At 40.1% G+C, this 19150-nt stretch overlaps 1 protein-coding gene across 1 annotated transcript; it reads right to left on the bottom strand.

Moving 5' to 3' along the window:
- Positions 1-15941: 15941 nt before the first annotated feature.
- Positions 15942-18543, bottom strand: LOC123159007 (lysine histidine transporter 2). The gene is made up of 6 exons (XM_044576812.1): positions 18212-18543; positions 17027-17819; positions 16790-16895; positions 16597-16688; positions 16375-16443; positions 15942-16271 (listed from the first exon to the last, which is right to left on the bottom strand). The coding sequence occupies exons 1-6, from the start codon at positions 18388-18390 to the stop codon at positions 16173-16175; spliced, it is 1338 nt and encodes a 445-aa protein (XP_044432747.1). The 5' UTR covers positions 18391-18543; the 3' UTR covers positions 15942-16172.
- Between the last annotated feature and the right edge of the window lie 607 nt (positions 18544-19150).

Here is a 19150-nt window from a genome sequence, read left to right as displayed (position 1 = left end):
GTGTTGAAGTTTTTGATTCGCGTAGCATGCACGTATGGTGAACCGCTTTGTGGTGAAGTTGGAGCACAATTTTATTTATTGATTGTCTTCCTTATGAGTGGCGATCGGGGACGAGCGATGGTCTTTTCCTACCAATCTATCCCCCTAGGAGCATGCGCGTAGTGCTTTGGTTTTTGATGACTTCTAAATTTTTCCAACAAGTGCATGAGTTCTTTTGATTAATATTGAGTTCATGGATTATACGCACCCTTTCACCCTTCCATTATTGCTAGCCTCTCTTGTGTCGCGCAACTTTCGCCGGTACCTTACACCCACCATATACCTTCCTCAAAACAGCCACCATACCTACCTATTATGGCATTACCATAGCCATTCCGAGATATATTGCCATGCAACTTTCCACCGTTCCGTTCATATGACACGCTCCGTCATTGTCATATTACTAGCATGATCATGTAGTTGACATTGTATTCGTGGCAAAGCCACCGTTCATAATTCTTTCATACATGTCGCTCATGAGTCATTGCACATCCTGGTACACCGCTAGAGGCATTCATATAGAGTCATATTTTGTTCTATGTATCGAGTTGTAATTGTTGAGTTGTAAGAAAAATAAAAGTGTGATGATCATCATTATTAGAGCATTGTCCCAGTGAGGAAAGGATGATGGAGACTATGATTCCCCCATAAGTCGAGATGAGACTCCAGACGAAAAAAAAAAGAAAGGCCATAAAAAAAGAGAAAAGGCCCAAACAAAAAAAGAGAGAAAGAGAGAGAAGGGACAATCCTACTATCCTTTTACCACACTTGTCCTTCAAAGTAGCACCATGATCTTCATGATAAGAGAGTCTCATATGTTGTCACTTTCATATACTAGTGGGAATTTTTCATTACAGAACTTGGCTTGTATATTCCAATGATGGGCTTCCTCAAAAGTGCCCTAGGTCTTCGTGAGCAAGCAAGTTGGATGCACACCCACTTAGTTTCTTTTGTTGAGCTTTCATATACTTATAGCTCTAGTGCATCCGTTGCATGGCAATCCCTACTCACTCACATTGATATCTATTAATGGGCATCTCCATAGCCCGTTGGTACGCCTAGTTAATGTGAGACTATCTTCTCCTTTTTGTCCTCTCCACAACCACCAGTCTATTCCACCCATAGTGCTATATCCATGGCTCACGCTCATGTATTGCGTGAAGGTTGAAAAAGTTTGAGATTACTAAAGTATGAAACAATTGCTTGGCTTGTCATCGGGGTTGTGCATGACTAAATACTTTGTGTGATGAAGATAGAGCAACAGCCAGACTATATGATTTTGTAGGGATAACTTTCTTTAGCCATGCTATTTTGAGAAGACATAATTGCTTAGTTAGTATGCTTGAAGTATTATTATTTTTATGTCAATATGAACTTTTGTCTTGAATCTTTCAGATCTGAATATTCATACCACAAGTAAAAAGAATTACATTGAAATTATGCCAAGTAGCACTCCGCATCAAAAATTCTTTTTTATCATTTACCTACTCGAGGACGAGCAGGAATTAAGCTTGGGGATGCTTGATACGTCTCCAACGTATCTATAATTTTTGATTGCTCCATGCTACTTTATCTACTGTTTTAGGCAATATTCGGCTTTATTATCCACTTTTATATTATTTTTGGGCCTAACCTATTAACCGAAGGCCCAGCCCAGATTTGCTGTTTTATCCCTATTTCAGTGTTTCGGGGAAAAGGAATATCTGACGGAGTCAAAACGGAACAAAATCAACTGGAGAAGTTATTTTTGGAAGGAAAGCAACCTGATGGACTTGGAGTGCATGTCAGGGGAGTCCCGAGCTGCTCACGAGGCAGGGGGGCGCGCCCTAGGGAGGTCCACCGACGTACCCCTTGCACCCATATATACCTACGTACCCTAAAACATCCAGAACAGAAGATAGATCAGGAGTTCCGCCGCCGCAAGCCTCTGTAGCCACCAACTCGGGAGCCCTTTCCGGCACCCTGCCGGAGGGGGAACCCATCACCGGTGGCCATCTTCTCCATCCCGGCGCTCTCCATGACGAGGAGGGAGTAGTTCACCGTCGGGGCTAAGGGTATGTACTAGTAGCTATGTGTTTGATCTCTCTCTCTCGTGTTCTCTCTCGTGTTCCCTCTATGGCACGATCTTGATGTATCCCGAGCTTTGCTATTGTAGTTGGATCTTATGATGTTTCTCCCCCTCTACTATCTTGTGATGAATTGAGTTTCCCCTTTGAAGTTATCTTATCGGATTGAGTCTTTTATAAGAACACTTGAAGTATGTCTTGCGATCCACTTGATGTATGTTTTGGTGATCAACTTGCGGGTTTCGTGACATTGGGAACCTATGCATAGGGGTTGGCACACGTTCTTGACTCTCCGGTAGAGACTTTGGGGCACTCTTTGAAGTACTTTTATGTTGGTTGGATGAATCTGAGATTGTGTGATGCATATCATATAATCATGCCCATGGATACTTGAGGTGACAATGGAGTATCTAGGTGACATTAGGGTTTTGGTTGATTTGTGTCTTAAGGTGTTATTCTAGTACGAACTCTTTTATAGATTGATCCGAACGAATAACTTTGAGGTGGTTTCGTACCCTACCATAATCTCTACATTTTGTTCTCCGCTATTAGTGGCTTTGGAGTGACTCTTTGTTGCATGTTGAGGGATTGTTATATGATCTATCTATGTTATTATTGTTGAGAGAACTTGCACTAGTGAAAGTATGAACCCTGGGCTTTGTTTCCTACCATTGCAATACCGTTTACGCTCACTTTTATCGCTCGCTACCTTGCTGTTTTTATTATTTCAGATTACAAATACCTTTATCTCCTATCCGTTTTGCACTTGTATCACCATCTCTTCGCCGAACTAGTGCACCTATACAATTTACCGTTGTATTGGGTGTGTTGGGGACACAAGAGACTCTTTGTTATTTGGTTGCAGGGTTGCTTGAGAGAGACCATCTTCATCCTACGCCTCCTATGGATTGATAAACCTTAGGTCATCCACTTGAGGGAAATTTGCTACTGTCCTACAAAACTGTGCACTTGCAGGCCCAACAACGTCTACAAAGAGAAGGTTGCGTAGTAGACATCAAGGGGCAATGCTACTATCCTTTTACCACACTTGTGCTTCAAAGTAGCACCATGATCTTCATGATAGAGAGTCTCCTTTGTTGTCACTTTCATACACTAGTGGGAATTTTTCATTATAGAACTTGGCTTGTATATTCCAACAATGGGCTTCCTCAAATGCCCTAGGTCTTCATGAGCAAGCAAGTTGGATGCACACCCACTTAGTTTATTTTTGAGCTTTCATAAACTTATAGCTCTAGTGCATCCGTTGCATGGCAATCCCTACTGACTCACATTGATATCTATTAATGGGCATCTCCATAGCCCGTTGATACGCCTAGTTGATGTGAGACTATCTGCTCTTTTTATCTTCTCCACAACAACCATATTCGATTCCACCTATAATGTTATGTCCATGGCTCACGCTCATGTATTGCGTGAAAGTTGAAAAAGTTTGAGAATACTAAAGTATGAAACAATTGCTTGGCTGAAACCGGGGTTGTGCATGATTTGAATATTTTGTGTGACGAAGATGTAGCATAGCCAAACTATATGATTTTGTAGGGATGAGCTTTCTTTGGCCATGTTATTTTGAGAAGACATAATTGCTTTGTTAGTATGCTTGAAGTATTATTATTTTTATGTCAATATTAAACTTTTGTTTTGAATCTTATGGATCTGAATATTCTTGCCACAATAAAGAATATTACATTGATAAATATGTTAGGTAGCATTCCACATCAAAAATTCTGTTTTTATCATTTACCTACTCGAGGACGAGCAGGAATTAAGCTTGGGATGCTTCATACGTCTCCAACGTATCTATAATTTTTGATTGTTCCATGTTATTATATTATCCATCTTGGATGTTTTATATGCATTTATATGCTATTTTATATGATTTTTGGGACTAACCTATTAACCTAGAGCCCAGTGCCAGTTTCTATTTTTTCCTTGTTTTTCAGTTTTACAGAAAAGGAACACCAAACGGAGTCCAATTGACGTGCCAAATTTTGATGATTTTTTATGGACCAAAAGAAGCCCCCGAATTAAAAGAGTTGGGCCAGAAGAGTCCCGAGCCATCCACGAGGGTGGAGGGCACGCCCTACCCCCTGGGCGCGCCCCCTGCCTCGTGGACGACTCGGAGACTCCCCCCTAACGTGAGACCGACGCCAAAAATTCCTATAAATACAGAAACCCCCAGAAAATAACCTAGATCGGGAGTTCCACCGCCGCAAGCCTCTGTAGCCACCAAAAACCTCTCGGGAGCCCATTCCGCACCCTGCCGGAGGGGGAATCCATCACCGGTGGCCATCTTCATCATCTCGGTGCTCTCCATGACGAGGAGAGAGTAGTTCACCCTCGGGGTTGAGGGTATGTACGAGTAGCTATGTGTTTGATCTCTCTCTCTCTCTCTCGTGTTCTTGATTTGGCATGATCTTGATGTACCGCGAGCTTTGCCAGTATAGTTGGATCTTATGGTGTTTCTCCCCCTGTACTCTCTTGAAATGGATTGAGTTTTCCCTTTGAAGTTATCTTATCGGATTGAGTCTTTAAGGATTTGAGAACACTTGATGTATGTCTTGCATGTGCTTATCTGTGGTGACAATGGGATATCACATGATCTACTTGATGTATGTTTTGGTGATCAACTTGCGGGTTCAGTGACCTTGTGAACTTAGGCATAGGGGTTGGCACACGTTTTCGTCTTGACTCTCTGGTAGAAACTTTGCGGCACTCTTTGAAGTTCTTTGTGTTGGTTGAATAGATGAATCTGAGACTGTGTGATGCTTATCGTATAATCATACCCGCGGATACTTGTGGTGACATCGGAGTATCTAGGTGACATTAGGGTTTTGGTTGATTTGTGTCTTAAGGTGTTATTTTACTACAAACTCTAGGGTTGTTTGTGACACTTATAGGAATAGGAAAGAATAACTTTGAGGTGGTTTCGTACCCTACAATAATCTCTTCGTTTGTTCTCCGCTATTAGTGACTTTGGAGTGACTCTTTGTTGCATGTTGAGGGATTGTTATATGATCTAATTATGTTATTATTGTTGAGAGGATTTGCACTAGTGAAAGTATGAACCCTAGGCCTTGTTTCCTACCATTGCAATACCGTTTGTGCTCACTTTTATCATTAGTTACCTTGCTGTTTTTATATTTTCAGATTACAAAAACCTATATCTACCATCCATATTGCACTTGTATTACCATCTCTTCGCCGAACTAGTGCACCTATACAACTTACCATGGTATTGGATGTGTTGGAGACACAAGAGACTCTTTGCTATTTTGTTGCAGGGTTGTTTGAGAGAGACGATCTTCATCCTACGCCTCCCACAGATTGATAAACCTTAGGTCATCCACTTGAGGGAAATTTGCTACTATCCTACAAACCTCTGCACTTGGAGGCTCAACGATGTCTACAAGAAGAAGTTTGCGTAGTGGACATCAATGACCAGAAGAACCTTGTTCTTGAATTCTGAATGTGCTCATGAGTAAGAATGTAGCCATTGATGCATTTTCACCAACAACAAAAGTGTTGCGAGGATAGACTTGATTCAAACATGGATTGAAGATAGTTTTTAAATTCTCAGTAGCTGATTCATGTGTAATAATTCTTGTAGGAATGATTGGAATGATATATGTGTGATGGTTTACGACATTTTTTGTAAATGATCAATCATGTATACTGAAATGATGAAATATGGACAAGTTACGGCTTTTTAGTTATTTTTTTTTGAAAGCCCATGAGATGTTTGTATAAATATTTTTATTTTGTGCTGATTTTAATTATTTTGCGTAACATAATGTTCTGCACTAGAATTTAGCATTTTAGATTCTTCTTTGGATCATGTTGTGATCTTTGATTTTCATATAAATCAAATGAAGAACAACAATGATATAATCGTACATTAATTTTATTTCTTTTCCTAAATTTTGGAATATTTTTATTCTTTTATGTGTTAAGTTTTGTCCTTTTCTTTTTTTTTTTGTTAATTTTAGTGTGCTGCATTTTTGTGACTTTAAGTGAAATAATCTTTCATACGATTTTTGCTTAACGTATTGCTATTTGAAGATTTTTTTCATGACTTAAAAATTAATTCTGCTTGGGGATGCTTTATAAAATCAGTTCTGCTTTATAAAATCAATTCTGTTTTCTAGAGTGAGGTAATTATTTGTTCCTTTTTTCTTTTCTCTATATTTTTGCCACCTATTTCTCTCTTTAGACACGTGTTATCAAGGTGCCAGTTATTCAACTAACCCCACTACTCTGGACCCACTAGCCCCACTTATGAGGAACCGACTACCAGAGAGGCCACTACCCCCACTTTCCTCCGTCGCTTGTGTGTTCTCTGCATCTCCGCCGTTTACCCTCCTCCCCATCCTTATATATTAGTCATATTTCTGCCTCTTCCGCTCTATATGCGCCCGTCCCTTTTCTTCTCGCTCTATCTACTTTTGGTGAGAGTTGTGAGTACGAAGGTTTCTTCTTGCTCTTCTTCCTCTTCATCTTTGTAGTTTATGTTCTTTAATTTTTGTTATGTTGACTTCCATTCATGTGTGTTTCCTTCTTGTTTCAGAATCACTCATAGGAACTACTGGTTGAAGTAGGCACAAGGTATGAAGTTGGATTTCTCATTTTTTGTGTTTTTCTAAAATAATTTTTTCTCATTCTCTTGCATTTTGAATGTCTCCCATTCTTTCTTGTTTAGATGGATCGTGCTAGTGCTTCTGATGGTTATAAGAAGAAGGTATTTTCCCTTTTTCTTGTCACTCTTTTTGTTGATATCATTTAGTTCTGATTGAAAGGTTCAACTGCATTTTACATGTCTGCCCTATTTTTATGTTAGATGGATCGTGCTGGTGGAGGTGATGGCTCCCATAAGAAGGTATTTTCTTCTTTTTCTTTTGACACTATGATGTTGATAACAATTACCTTCTTAACAATCAACACTTTTATTCATAATTATCAGTCAAATTTAACTTGTTTGCAGCTATTGCTACTGTGCAAGTTTTAATTTTTTTTCATCAGCACAGTAGATCTGATTTTCTCAGTATGCTTTATGTATTCTTATTTGCATCAGCTAAATGTTGTGTGCGACATTTCTGTGTAATTTTGAATGAACCCTGATTTGATGCACATATAGTATTTATTGCCATCTGGATAGACATAATCTGTCAAAATCTATGTTAGTGTGCTAGTTCTACCTCATTTATTTGTGCATATTATTTTTCTGTGTGTAATTATTGTATCAGATAATGCATCTTCTCTCAACTCCATCAACTATGTACATTTTCTCTTTGAAGGTCATGCAAAATTGAAATTATATGTGCATGTTTTTTGTTTTTTGTTCAATTTTAGTTTGTTTGTTATTTATTCATTGATTGATTTTCCTGAATTGTTTCTTACCTTTTAAAATTAGGCCCGTCGTGCTACCAACACGGGAAAGTCTCGTGCCAAGAAGGTTGATGAGGTAACGATCAAGGTTTCTTTTGCATACATTCATCAATGATTTTCCTAGATAATGTTTGCAAGATTTGCATGGACATCATGGAACCTTTTATTATTTAGGACCCGAAATGAATTTTACATATTTTCATTATACGCTTTATTTTTTGATACTTTGCAACTAAATGACAGTGCTGCTTCTTCATGCAATTTCTTTTTCATAAAAACTCTTTGCAGTTTAAACTGAGTATGCAAATTTAAACTAAGTATTCAAATTTTAAAAAATGCATAGTTGTTTTTCGATCTCTTTGCAGTTTAAAATAAGTATGCAAATAAGCTTTTAGTATTCTATTGAAATTTTTTATTTTCCCCTGAATGATTAATAATGTATGCTACAGTTGTAATTTTATGCTATGTTCCTCATTATTTTTCCTTCTATTTTAGGTGGTTCAACTAGGAGAAAATGTTTCCAAGCGCAAGTATGAAGAAATGGCTAGTTCTGGTTCTAAGGAGATCACCACATCTAAGGTATTAATAGTGTTCAAAATATTAAAGATGTTAGTGCTTCATTTTAATAAATGTTTTTCTATTTTTGTTACACCTTCAATTTTCTTTAGTTTTGCATAGTTCTAATGTGCTCCACTCTGTGATCATTAAATTTCTATCAATTGTACCATCAATGTGCTCCACTCTGTGATCTTTATTTTTGTTAGTGTTTTATCTCAATTAATAGTTTTGCATAGTTCTTTCGTTTACTTAGTTTGTTATTCTTTTTTTTACAAATTGTCTTAGCAAAAAATTATTTCCAAATGGAAATTTTACTGTTTTCACTTTTTTTACTAAATTATACAAACAATACTCATACCAATGGATGCTTGTCATCTTGTACACACTATCCAACAAGAAGTTTTCTGCTACATGAACAGCTTTACAACATGCAACTATGAGTTTTATGTTCAAGTCATGCTTATTTTTTCTTTTCAGATCATACTTATGAAATTTCAATTTGAAATTCATTTTTTCTTCTTCTTCATTTTTTGATTCAAAAGGACTTCAACCGTAAAACAATGAAGATGTCAGCTGTCACCAGGGCTCAGCTCAAAATTTCTTTTGGGGATACTGACCGAGTTGTCCACTGCATAGTTAGCAGGAACACTCATTCACTTGCATTTTGTGTTGCACATGCGATGTTTGACATGGTTGAGCATAGGAATTTCACAGTTGCAGACCACTATGTCAAGGATGCAGTTCTGGTTGCTTTCACCGATCCTTTTGATGTCCTCCTTGTTGCTAGTAATGATATTCGATGCGGGCCAGAAGCGCTGATGTCTATTCGTCGAGTCCCTAGAATTGAGCGGTGCATTCCTGATTGGGATGGCTACTTTCAGAGGAATATAATTATTGCAGCTGGACCCAAACACAATGATGATGATAATGATGATGATGAAGGTGATGAAACTGGTGTTTCCAAGCCTGATGAATTCAACTGCTCTGGGGTAGTTTTGCTACTGGATTTGGAGGTGACGGTGGTGATGGAGGTGGAGCTGGTGCAGGCATTTCTGCTGAATGAAGCCTTTCAACAAAACTCAGTTCATGAGCTATTAGTTGGATGTAGTTGCCTTAGAGTACCTCGTCAGTAGTTTGATTCTGCTTAGTCTGTCTCGTTCAAGTTTAGTTGCGCGTAGTGTTTGCTCATGCCTTTGTGTCATAAAAACTAAGTTGCTAAACTCAGCCCTTCCAACTTTCATGTGAATATTGTTATTGTGTATTATCAATGCTTTGAATATCAGTGTTGTTTCTATTTTCATTATTTCCCCTTTTTTTGTTTCTGCCATAGTGCAGAAATTGAACAAAAAATATCTTGATATAAATAAATGCGAAATAAAATATAAGAATGAAGCATCTAAATTTGCAGTACACACATTACAGTAAGCATCATTGCATACACCTGCACATCAAGCAAATTGTCTTTCCAGATTGAATTTTTTCAGCTGCCTTAGCTTTATTTTCTAATATTTTTTAGCTATCTCTTCGATCAAATAGCTATGAGAATATGCTTGCTCTTCAAGGACGAACTTCTTTTACAAGACCTTCTTTTTGGACTTTGAATTGCCATCTTTTTTTTCTGAAATTGTATAAGTAGAAAACAAAAACCAATTAGTATATTTGCATATTTCTGATTTTTTGATACAAGACCATTTTTTAAGAATTTTTTTGGTAAACCTGTGCATTTAGTTTTCTTCATTGCTTTTGCCGCCTCCTCATTTGTATTTATTGCGATGTTGTCGTTTCTTCCTGCATTTTTTAAAATGTAGATAAATATTAGAAACATTTTATATGATTTCTAATTTTTTTTGTTGCTGAAGTAGAAAATTACAAAACAAAACTGTATGTTACTCCTCTTCTTCTTTTTTCTGTGGGGCATCATCTTGAGTTGGCTTACATCCAGTTATCCTGTGACCTTGTTTGCCACATCCAGAACAAGTCATTTTTGGTTTGGCTAGAACTTCCTCAACTATGCTTTTTTGCCTTCTTGTTTTCTTCATTCTGCCTTTTGGTTTTGTGTACACTAGATCATTTAGCATGTTTTCCTCGACTGTCATAAATGTAATTTCTGAGGAACACCTTTTTGATTCTTTAGCATCTGGCAAGCAAGGTATGGAAAAAAATTAATTTCTCTAAATTTGTTATCTGCTCACTAAGAACTTTCCTCATTGCAGGATTTTTTGATGCTTGAGAAGCTAACTCAGTGAGCCTTCTTGACAATGAAAAAAAGGCCATCTGCTCATCTAAATCTTCCAGGTTTGTGACTTCTTCAGTTAGTTGTTGTGATTTCTTTTCTTTAGGTCTCCATCTATCAATGAAATATTTTTCTGCTACCTCATCAATGTTCAATGCTTGCATGACTTTGAGTGGATGACAGCATAGTATGCCGTCATTTTAAAATTTTCCGCATATGCATGTGAAAGTTTCAGAGTCTCTGTCCACCATGACTATGAAAGTTCTGGGGTTATAGTCAAATAGTGCTTGAGTTGGTGAATTGAACACCTCATACTGCTTGTTTCTTTCAACTTCAGCCATATGAAACTTAGTTGAATTCATTAACTATTGCTGAAATTTGTAGAAAATGCCCCTGTTATACATTCTTGCTACCTGCTTTTCCAATGCCCAGTCACTCCACATTGTTGGAGAAGTTCTTCTTGTTACATAATCATTTTCTTTTCTTTTTTCTTCAATACTTTGTGATATTCGATCATACTCTGTCATGAAAGCAATCACACTGTTAGTTGAACCCACATTTGCTTTGAATATAGCATTCATGCCTTCACTTATCGCTGTCGTCTGGATAAATGGATAAAAGTGATTCTTGAAGTAGACTGGTACGAACCTCTTCCTGTTTTCCACATAATTGCAAAATACTTGATATGCTCAAAATTGTGCTCCTGTATCATTTCTGGCCATAGTTGCTCAAATTCTTGCACTGTTTGGGAGTTTAAGATTATGTCATGAAATTGAGCATTCAACTATTGGTTCTTTCCAAATGTCCTTTTAGCTTTGTTCTGAGCTTTTGTGAGAATGTGGAACAAACAGTTCCTATGCTTGCAATTTGGAAAGCATTTAGGTACCGCCTTTTTCATAGCAGCATCTTGATCTGTGATGACAGATTTAGGACTTTTTCCTCACATGCATTTTAGAAATGTGTTGAACAGCCATTTAAATGTTTCCTTCTTCTCATCTTGAATGAAACCACATGCAAATAAGCAGTTGTCTCCATGACCATTTACTCCAACAAATGGAGCAAATTTTAGATTGTATTTGTTGGTCTTGTAGGTTGTGTCGAAACTGAGAAGGTCACCATACTGTTGATAGTTCTTTATTCCACTTCCATCTGCCCAAAATATATGCATCACATTTTTCTTCGGATCCGTTTTGAATGAGTAAAAAAATGGATCTTCTGACTTTTTTTGTTAAAAAAATGATACCCCTTGCATCATATCATTCAGTCCATTGTCTCTTCTCATTTTTGTGCCCATGTTACTAATATGTTTTGGTGTGAAAGGCAATGAAGAAAGCCCTTTTCCTCGAAAGAATGACAAGATAGCCATTATCTTTCTAGTTGGTATATTTACTCTTTTGCAAATCCTGATTAAGTCTTTCTCTTGCTCAGTGATATGCTTGTGTGATTTCAGGAACCCGACTTCCCCTGGTGGATGCAGTTCATGATTATGTTGAATGATCAGCCTTGTGACCACCCATTGTTCTAGCTCAAATTTCCAGGTAACAACCATTTGAGCCTGACAACCCGTTTTGATTGTGTAATTCCTTCTTCTGTCTGTTGTATTCTCAAGCACAGTAGGTGCATTTTAGTCACCTTTGTACTTTCTCCTCTTTGCTCCTGCTGCTGTCGGTTTTGTCCTATTTCTAGGTTTACCAGACCTGTTGCACTTCAAAGTAAATCTTGTCATTTTGTTGTTGTCAGCATCTTTCTTCTGGCAATGATAGTTTGCAGCTTTCTGTATAGAGAATCCCATGATAGCTGCGTATTCGTTGTAGAATCTATGTGCGTCAACATCATTTTCAAATGACATGTTTAGTGATAGCATGAGATTCTTTTCTTCTTCTTGGCTTAGTTTCAACGCCTTCTCTGTTACATCATTCTCAAGAAAAAATTCAATATCTTCCTGAGATAGTTTATTTTTATCTTTGTCTGATTTATTGTTGGCGTCATCCTGTTGGTCTCCAATATCATCACTGCCTGATAGATGCATGTTCTCATCTTGTTGGTCTGACTCTAACAACTGATCACTGCTATCAAAGTCACAATTGCTCTGTTTATATGCTTCTTTATATTGATGTTGCTCTGTTTCAAACTCTGATTCATCACTCCCGCTTGTGCCATCTATATCAGTTGTTTTCGCATAATCGGAACCTTGCAATGCTGGCTCATTGATATGTGCTATATGTTCTTCTTGATTTGTCAAAATTTCTTGCACTTCATCTGAAAGAGAGGTGCGCCAACTCTGCTCTACTAGCTGCAACTCTGAATACTCAAGATCAGCAGACAACTGTTCACAACCAAGTGTATTTTGCTGCAGGTAATCTTCCTCTACCCTAGTTTCATTCTCATATTCATTGTTACTACTGCAGCTCAGTTAATATTCACTATTGCATTCAGAACTATGCTCATTAGCTTCATCTTCATCTGCTTCTTCAATATGATCATGAGTACTTGTTATTGCATCTGCTCTTTTGTGCTCATCCTGCAATATAAGTATTGTCATATACAAATTCTGTAATATTTTGATTGCATGGAAAATGTTTAGTTATAGATTATATTTTTAGGAGACATACCTGAGCATCCATGCTTCTTGTCAAGAGCAAAGTGAAACTTGCTATAGGTATTGACATGTTGTCACTTTGAAGGTGACTCATGAGAGTGATCTGTTTCATCAGTTGTGTATACGGTTGTGCGACTCCTTCTGGTTCTAGCATCTCATTAATCATTTGAAAACTTTGCTTTCCAGTCTGAACTTCAATTGATTCCCGCAAAGCATTTTTTTCATCAGACTTATTTTTGCAAAAGTGTGCATAATTATATTTGTTGTTCATGAGCTCTATGCATTTACTGTTGTAATTAACCTTTCTACTTGATTCTTTCTTTTGTGCAACATTTAGATGGTCTTCTTGTACTTCATAAGAGTGTGCTTGCATTGTGCTCTACAGAAGGAAAAACAAGTAGGTTAGTTGTTCTTTTTGTTTTTTACTATGGTCACAAATAAGAAAATAACCTGCTGAGTTTGATGAGTTGCATATCCATATGATTGTAGATATTGATCATTATGAATTGAATTTTTCAGCACCTGAAAAAATTTACAATTGTAATGTTTTGTATTCAAAATCACTTAAAAAAAATTTGTTTGCACAAACATTTTTGTTAGAATTTTTTTGCTAACCTTGTTGTCTTGTTGTATTTCAACACTGTAACAACATACTTCCTGGAAAATATGGTGTCCTTGTATGTTTACCTGAAAGTGAAAAATCAATTAGGACTTTTGCACAATGAATTTATTTCTCGTAGATGCACCTAAAAATGAACATGATCAAGCATACTTTTCGTAATGCAGTTCATTCAAAACGGATATGCGTTTGCATTTTGTATCTTAAATTTCTATTTTCTGGGGGTGTTCTGCATTGACTGTAGAATAATAACTTGTTGCCATAACCTGCATAGCTGCTATGGCTTAATTGTAATTGCATATCCAATTGTTTATTCTTCTACTCAGGATGTCCAAGCTAATAGTAGAAAAAAATTATCACAACTACATTCAATGCAGCAGCATTTCTCAGGACAAGCAACTACATTCATAAACCAACAAACTAACTTTCTGGAAATGCATATTTGTACACTAGCACAATAACTTTGTACAACACCATTTCTCATCTGTTCAAAAACAGCATAGCACACCAGCACATCCTCTAGTTCCTGAGCAAATGAGTTTTTGGAAACCGGCACAGCAGCAAACTAACTTTAGTTTTTTGAACTTTTTTATGGATCTGTCATATGTGTCTCATCTCTCATGGACAAGGTCAAGAGAAATTTTCCTGATTTACTGAAGGAGAGAACGTGATGGCAATTATCTTCTCTGAAGTCTTCCTGAAGACTAAATGATACCTGATCAAAGAAATGCTGGGGGATTATAATTGTTACCTTTGAACTTTGTGTACTACGATCATCTCCAGGTTTGTCTCTTCTCGGTTTTGCTCTTTTTCTTGACAGATCTGACATCTCAGAATTATATTTCTTCCGGATCAATATCACTACCCAGTTCCGCATCATTTCCTAAAATGATGATCTCATTATTAACTATTCTCGCAAAACCGCTCCACAGAACCGCTGTTAACCATTGGTCGTTGAGGAGGCGTATTCTCAAAGGACCCATATCTACTGCTGTGTTAATGGGGGCGTGGTTTGGTAATACGCCAATTTGGCCACTATTAGTGGATAAAATGATTTCTTTCACCTCACAATCCCAAATAATTCGCTTAGGAGTCAGTACATAAAGATTTAATTTCATTTCTGCGATTTGTTCTCCTCTTCTAAGGTTATAGCTTTCGTGCTAGCTTCATCGATGTTACCCACCAAATAAAAAGCCTGTTCAGGTAGGCCGTCTAATTCTAGTTGGCTGCGTTAGGTGGACCCTGTTTTAGTGTGTTAGTTTCTTACCGGGTTCAGGCCCGTTTTCGTTGTGGGCTTTGGCCAGGAAACTGAAAAAAACGCAGAAAGAAAGGCAAAACCAGAAACTGGGCTAATCGACTGACCACTACTTTGCGTCAGTCAGTTTGTTTTGCAAAATTGGTTGTCTTTTGTTTCTGTCAATCGATTGACCCATTTCTGGGGTCAGTCGACTGACAGGTAGCCACTACCAAAATGTTATCTGAAGAACAACCCTTGCAATGCAATGGACTTAAATCCAAGAAAGTGTTACATCGAGCCTTTTCCGTTGCTTCCGCTCGGCCACACAGTTGATGCACTGGCCCTCCCCATCACTGTCCGAGTCCCTCTGTGGTTTGCCGTCGTCATTGTCATCAGGGTTCCCTTGTTGCATCTCGCTCCCCTTCGACCCCAAATCCACCGGCCTCCTACACCCGCTCTGTGCATCTGTTTGGTGCTCTCCGCCGTATACTGCCACCCTACGACCATCGTACCGTCCTCCTACTACTGAAACGCGGCAGAGATTTGCGAGACTTTGTTCTAGCCTTTTTATTTTGTATATTGCAGCGGGTTGCTTTTTTGTTGTTCTTGGTCTGTTATCTCTTTATACTGGAATCTGATCCGTTTCTTGGATAGATGGATAAACAAAATATCCCAGTAAAAGAGAGCTGGACTAAGACGAACCGCACTTTATTATTGCAAACTCAAGAATGGCTGAACAAGGTGGAGTTCTTGGTTTCGAACCAACATTGTAATCGTTTTATTTTTTTTAGAAATGCTTTACATCATCGATGTATTTTTATCTAAAAAACGGTGTGGTTTTCATCTTTCAATCTTATATGTAGTTTTATCTGTGGTACCTTCTCATCCATTTCATATTACCATCTTTGTACTTTTATACGGGAAAGTCGGGGTGTGAGGGGAAGAAATAGCATACGGTTGCAGCCAGAGGAAGAAGAAGAGCCAACCGTTGGAATAGTTTGAGCCTTAAACTGAAAAGGGTGCTCGGTAGTTAGACGAACCTAGTTCTTCCCCTTATTTATAATTTCATTGATGTCACATTTTCTTATTTTCTACACTCGATGATACTTCTATACGAAAGCTAGATGTAGACTGTACTACTTGTCTTACGCTGGTGCATTCATATGCATCAACATACTCCGGCGGGCTGAACAATAAAGCTGATTGTTAATATCAGAACGAACTGACATTTCACATGTATCTAAGAGAACGCCTCCACTTAGGCATTGATTTCAATATCACAAACCGATTGAGCAACATCCACAAACACACGAATATTTCTTTGGCCTAATTTAAACATGACAAGGTAACACACACTATGCATCTAATAAGCTGCATTTAACAAAGTAGCTGGACTGCTGCATGACGTTTCCAGCAGATCATGAGAAGAATTGGTAGGTCTTGTAGTTGATGATAATGGAACGGAGGCCTCCGATGGGTGCCAACACCGACAGAAGCATGCCGATGATTATGCATATCTGATGGGCAACCAAACAAAACATCAGTCAGGACGATGTGAGTAAGTGAACATATGAGTATTCATGATTGCCATGATCATCTGGAGAAAATACTAATGCTCACCCAGTTGATGCACCACGACATGCTAAACCTCGACGGCTTCTTGATTGCAAGCCACATAATGCAGGGAAGCTGTATACAAAGAAGTTATAGTCCTCCAGTTAATTAGGGAAACAAACTGGTTCATCATGTGATTTACTACTGTAGATCAGAACTAGTAAAAGTAGTAATATAGTTCCCTAAATTAAAAGAAGTAGAGAGAAAAGTTTAGTTTAGAAATCTTACGAAGTAGGTTGTTGGGGCAAATGCAAAACCACCAAAGAACCCTAGTAGCCCACCGAAGAAGGGGATGGCGATGCCGACGAGCATGGTGAATGCTGAACGAACCGATCATACATCAGAGTAAATCTTCCGTAAGTACATGTCTTCAAAATTTCTGTAACCAAACGATATATGTATAGATGCTTGAGGTACGTACCAACGTAGAGAGATCGTGCGATGAGACGAAGAGGCCAGCCGGGCTTAAACCTCAGCTTCTTCACCAGGAAGGTCTCGAGCATGTCGAAGACCGGCATCGCATAGATCTGCCAGTCCACGCGTGCCATGCACAATTAAAGCGCGGTTAGTTAGTACATACTTGGTTAAAGCTAGAGTAGAACAAGACACAAAGTAATCTCAGAAGAATGTGTGCGACGACGAGGACGAGGTAATAAACCTGGTAGCTGCCGATGACGTGGATGACGACGAACATGTTGGCGGCGGCGATGAGCCAGCGGGGCTTCTCTAGGGTGATGAGGATGTTGTCGTCTACGGCGTTGCCGAAGACGTAGTAGCCGAGGAAGGCGACGGGGAGGTAGCAGATGGCGACGACGAGGTAGGCCAGGACGACGCCCCGCCACATGGGCTTCTTGGACGGCTTCTCGGGGGTGGATGGGATGGTGGCCTGGATCTCCAGCACCACGTTGTGGCCGGCGTACGCGAACGCCACGTCCCCGAGCGCGCTAAGGAAGTTGAAGGTCCTGCCGGGGGTGGTGGAGGCCGTCATGCTGTAGTCGACCACGTGGCCGGGCCCGGCCTTGCCGGCTTTGTGCAGCGAGGCCGCCCAGGCGATGGTGGAGTAGCTGAGCGACATGACGGCGGCGGCGAGGGAGACGCCGGTGATGGAGTTGAAGTTGGGCAGCTGGGAGAGGAGGAAGTGGGCGGAGCCGAAGATGCAGATGAAGTAGCTGGTCCGGATCGGGTGGCTGTGCTCCGGGCGGAGCAGGTCGTGGACCTTCTTGAGCGACTTGCCGCCGGTGACCATGTAGACGATGCAGACGCCCACCTCGACGACGAGCTGCTGCGGAACGACGATCCAGAGGCCCAGCTTCTGGCCAAAGGCGTGCTGGCCCAGCTCGTGGTAGCGGTCGAAGCGCTTGCCGGGCACGCACTCGTGCATCTCCACCATCTGCCACAGCGTGTACAGGGTGATCGCCCACGACAGGATCATCGCCGCCACGCCAGGACCCCTGTGAAAAGGAATAATGAAAACAGTACATGAATGCACACGTAATGCAAAAAAAAAAAGGAACAGGATCCGCGGACATAATTCATCTCTATTCCCGATATATTATCCCAGATTCGAAAATAATGTGTAGTGGTAATTGTGATGCCAAAATGGTTTCTAATCTGAAAACCTCACTATAAATCTCAAGTCGCCGCCTATGTTGGATCTTCATATCATATGACAAAATAAATCGGATCACGAACGCCGACCCACGTACGGGCCGGGGTACGCTAATCTAGAAAAGGAATCCAATCTAAACGAGTGAACGTACGATCGAGGAGGCGGCGAAATCCAATCTGATCGCAAGCAAGCAGGAGCGAGAGATAGCAGAAGAGAGACTGAGCGGGCACGTACCAACCGAGCTCGGACATGGCGTAGGGCAGGCTGAGGACGCCGGCGCCGACCATGGCGGTGACATTGTGGAAGGCCGAGTACCACCACTTGGCGTTCCGGGAGGAGGTGATGGGCAGCCAGTCGTCGATGTTCTGCAGGTCCTTGTCCGACGGCGCCGCCTTGCTCGTGTTCATGGCCATGCCGACGCCGACGCGATCCGATCGGATCTCCGCTCCGGCGAACGGGATCTCTCGAGATACCTCAGAGGAGAAGGAAGGATGGATGGATAGATACTAATCAAGTGCCGCCGTATATTCCCGAGGGAATGAACCTAGCCAGCTGCCAGACGCGGGAGAGCGCATGTATATATGGGATCCCGTTCCCTCGCAGTAACGACCTGCCATCAAGTATCGGGGGATTCTGTTGTGGAAGAGAATCGTTCCGCGCAGCGCAGCGGGTATCCCGCGCCAACCGCGTGCATGCAGATGCAGGTGCGGCTCCTCGGCCGATAGATCGACCGCGTTTCGTGCATGCGCGGCCGCGCGCTGATCCTCCGCCGTATAACCAACCGACCGCCGCTCCATGTTCGACGGACCGTTGGACTGGACGACGCGCATCCGGAAGCGACCGAGGAATCCACAGAGGGAGGGAGGGCAAACCCTATCTAACTGACGCCATAGGATAACATTAATCATGTTTAGCATATACCAGATCAAGCAACATTATCTCTTTTTTATCAATAATAATATACTCCTACCACTCTTCATCCTTTTCATTTTCCATCCACATCCACGATCTAACACGTATACCACGCCCCACACAGGGCTAGACACCGTAGGCCGGCCCAACTCCAGCAGCGCGCAGGTGATTTTTCTGGTACCGGTTCTTTTGGTTTCTCTTTGCTTATTTTTTATCTGTCAGTTTATGAAGTTCTTTATGAATTTTCTTAGAAATATATTA

Source organism: Triticum aestivum, chromosome 7B (assembly GCF_018294505.1).
Source record: "Triticum aestivum cultivar Chinese Spring chromosome 7B, IWGSC CS RefSeq v2.1, whole genome shotgun sequence".
Lineage (NCBI taxonomy): Eukaryota > Viridiplantae > Streptophyta > Magnoliopsida > Poales > Poaceae > Triticum > Triticum aestivum.
The sequence above is the reverse complement of the archived record's forward strand: the minus strand, read 5'-3'. Positions and strand labels throughout refer to the sequence as shown.

Bases quoted from the DNA above. Each gene is read 5' to 3' on its own strand.
- LOC123159007 (XM_044576812.1), bottom strand. From the start codon at position 18,390: ATGGCCATGAACACGAGCAAGGCGGCGCCGTCGGACAAGGACCTGCAG. The intron at 17,820-18,211 runs GTACGTGCCCGC...TCCTTTTCACAG, and splicing joins GCCATGTCCGAGCTCGGTTG to GGGTCCTGGCGTGGCGGCGA. The intron at 16,272-16,374 runs GTGAGCATTAGT...GTTGCCCATCAG, and splicing joins TGTCGTGGTGCATCAACTGG to ATATGCATAATCATCGGCAT.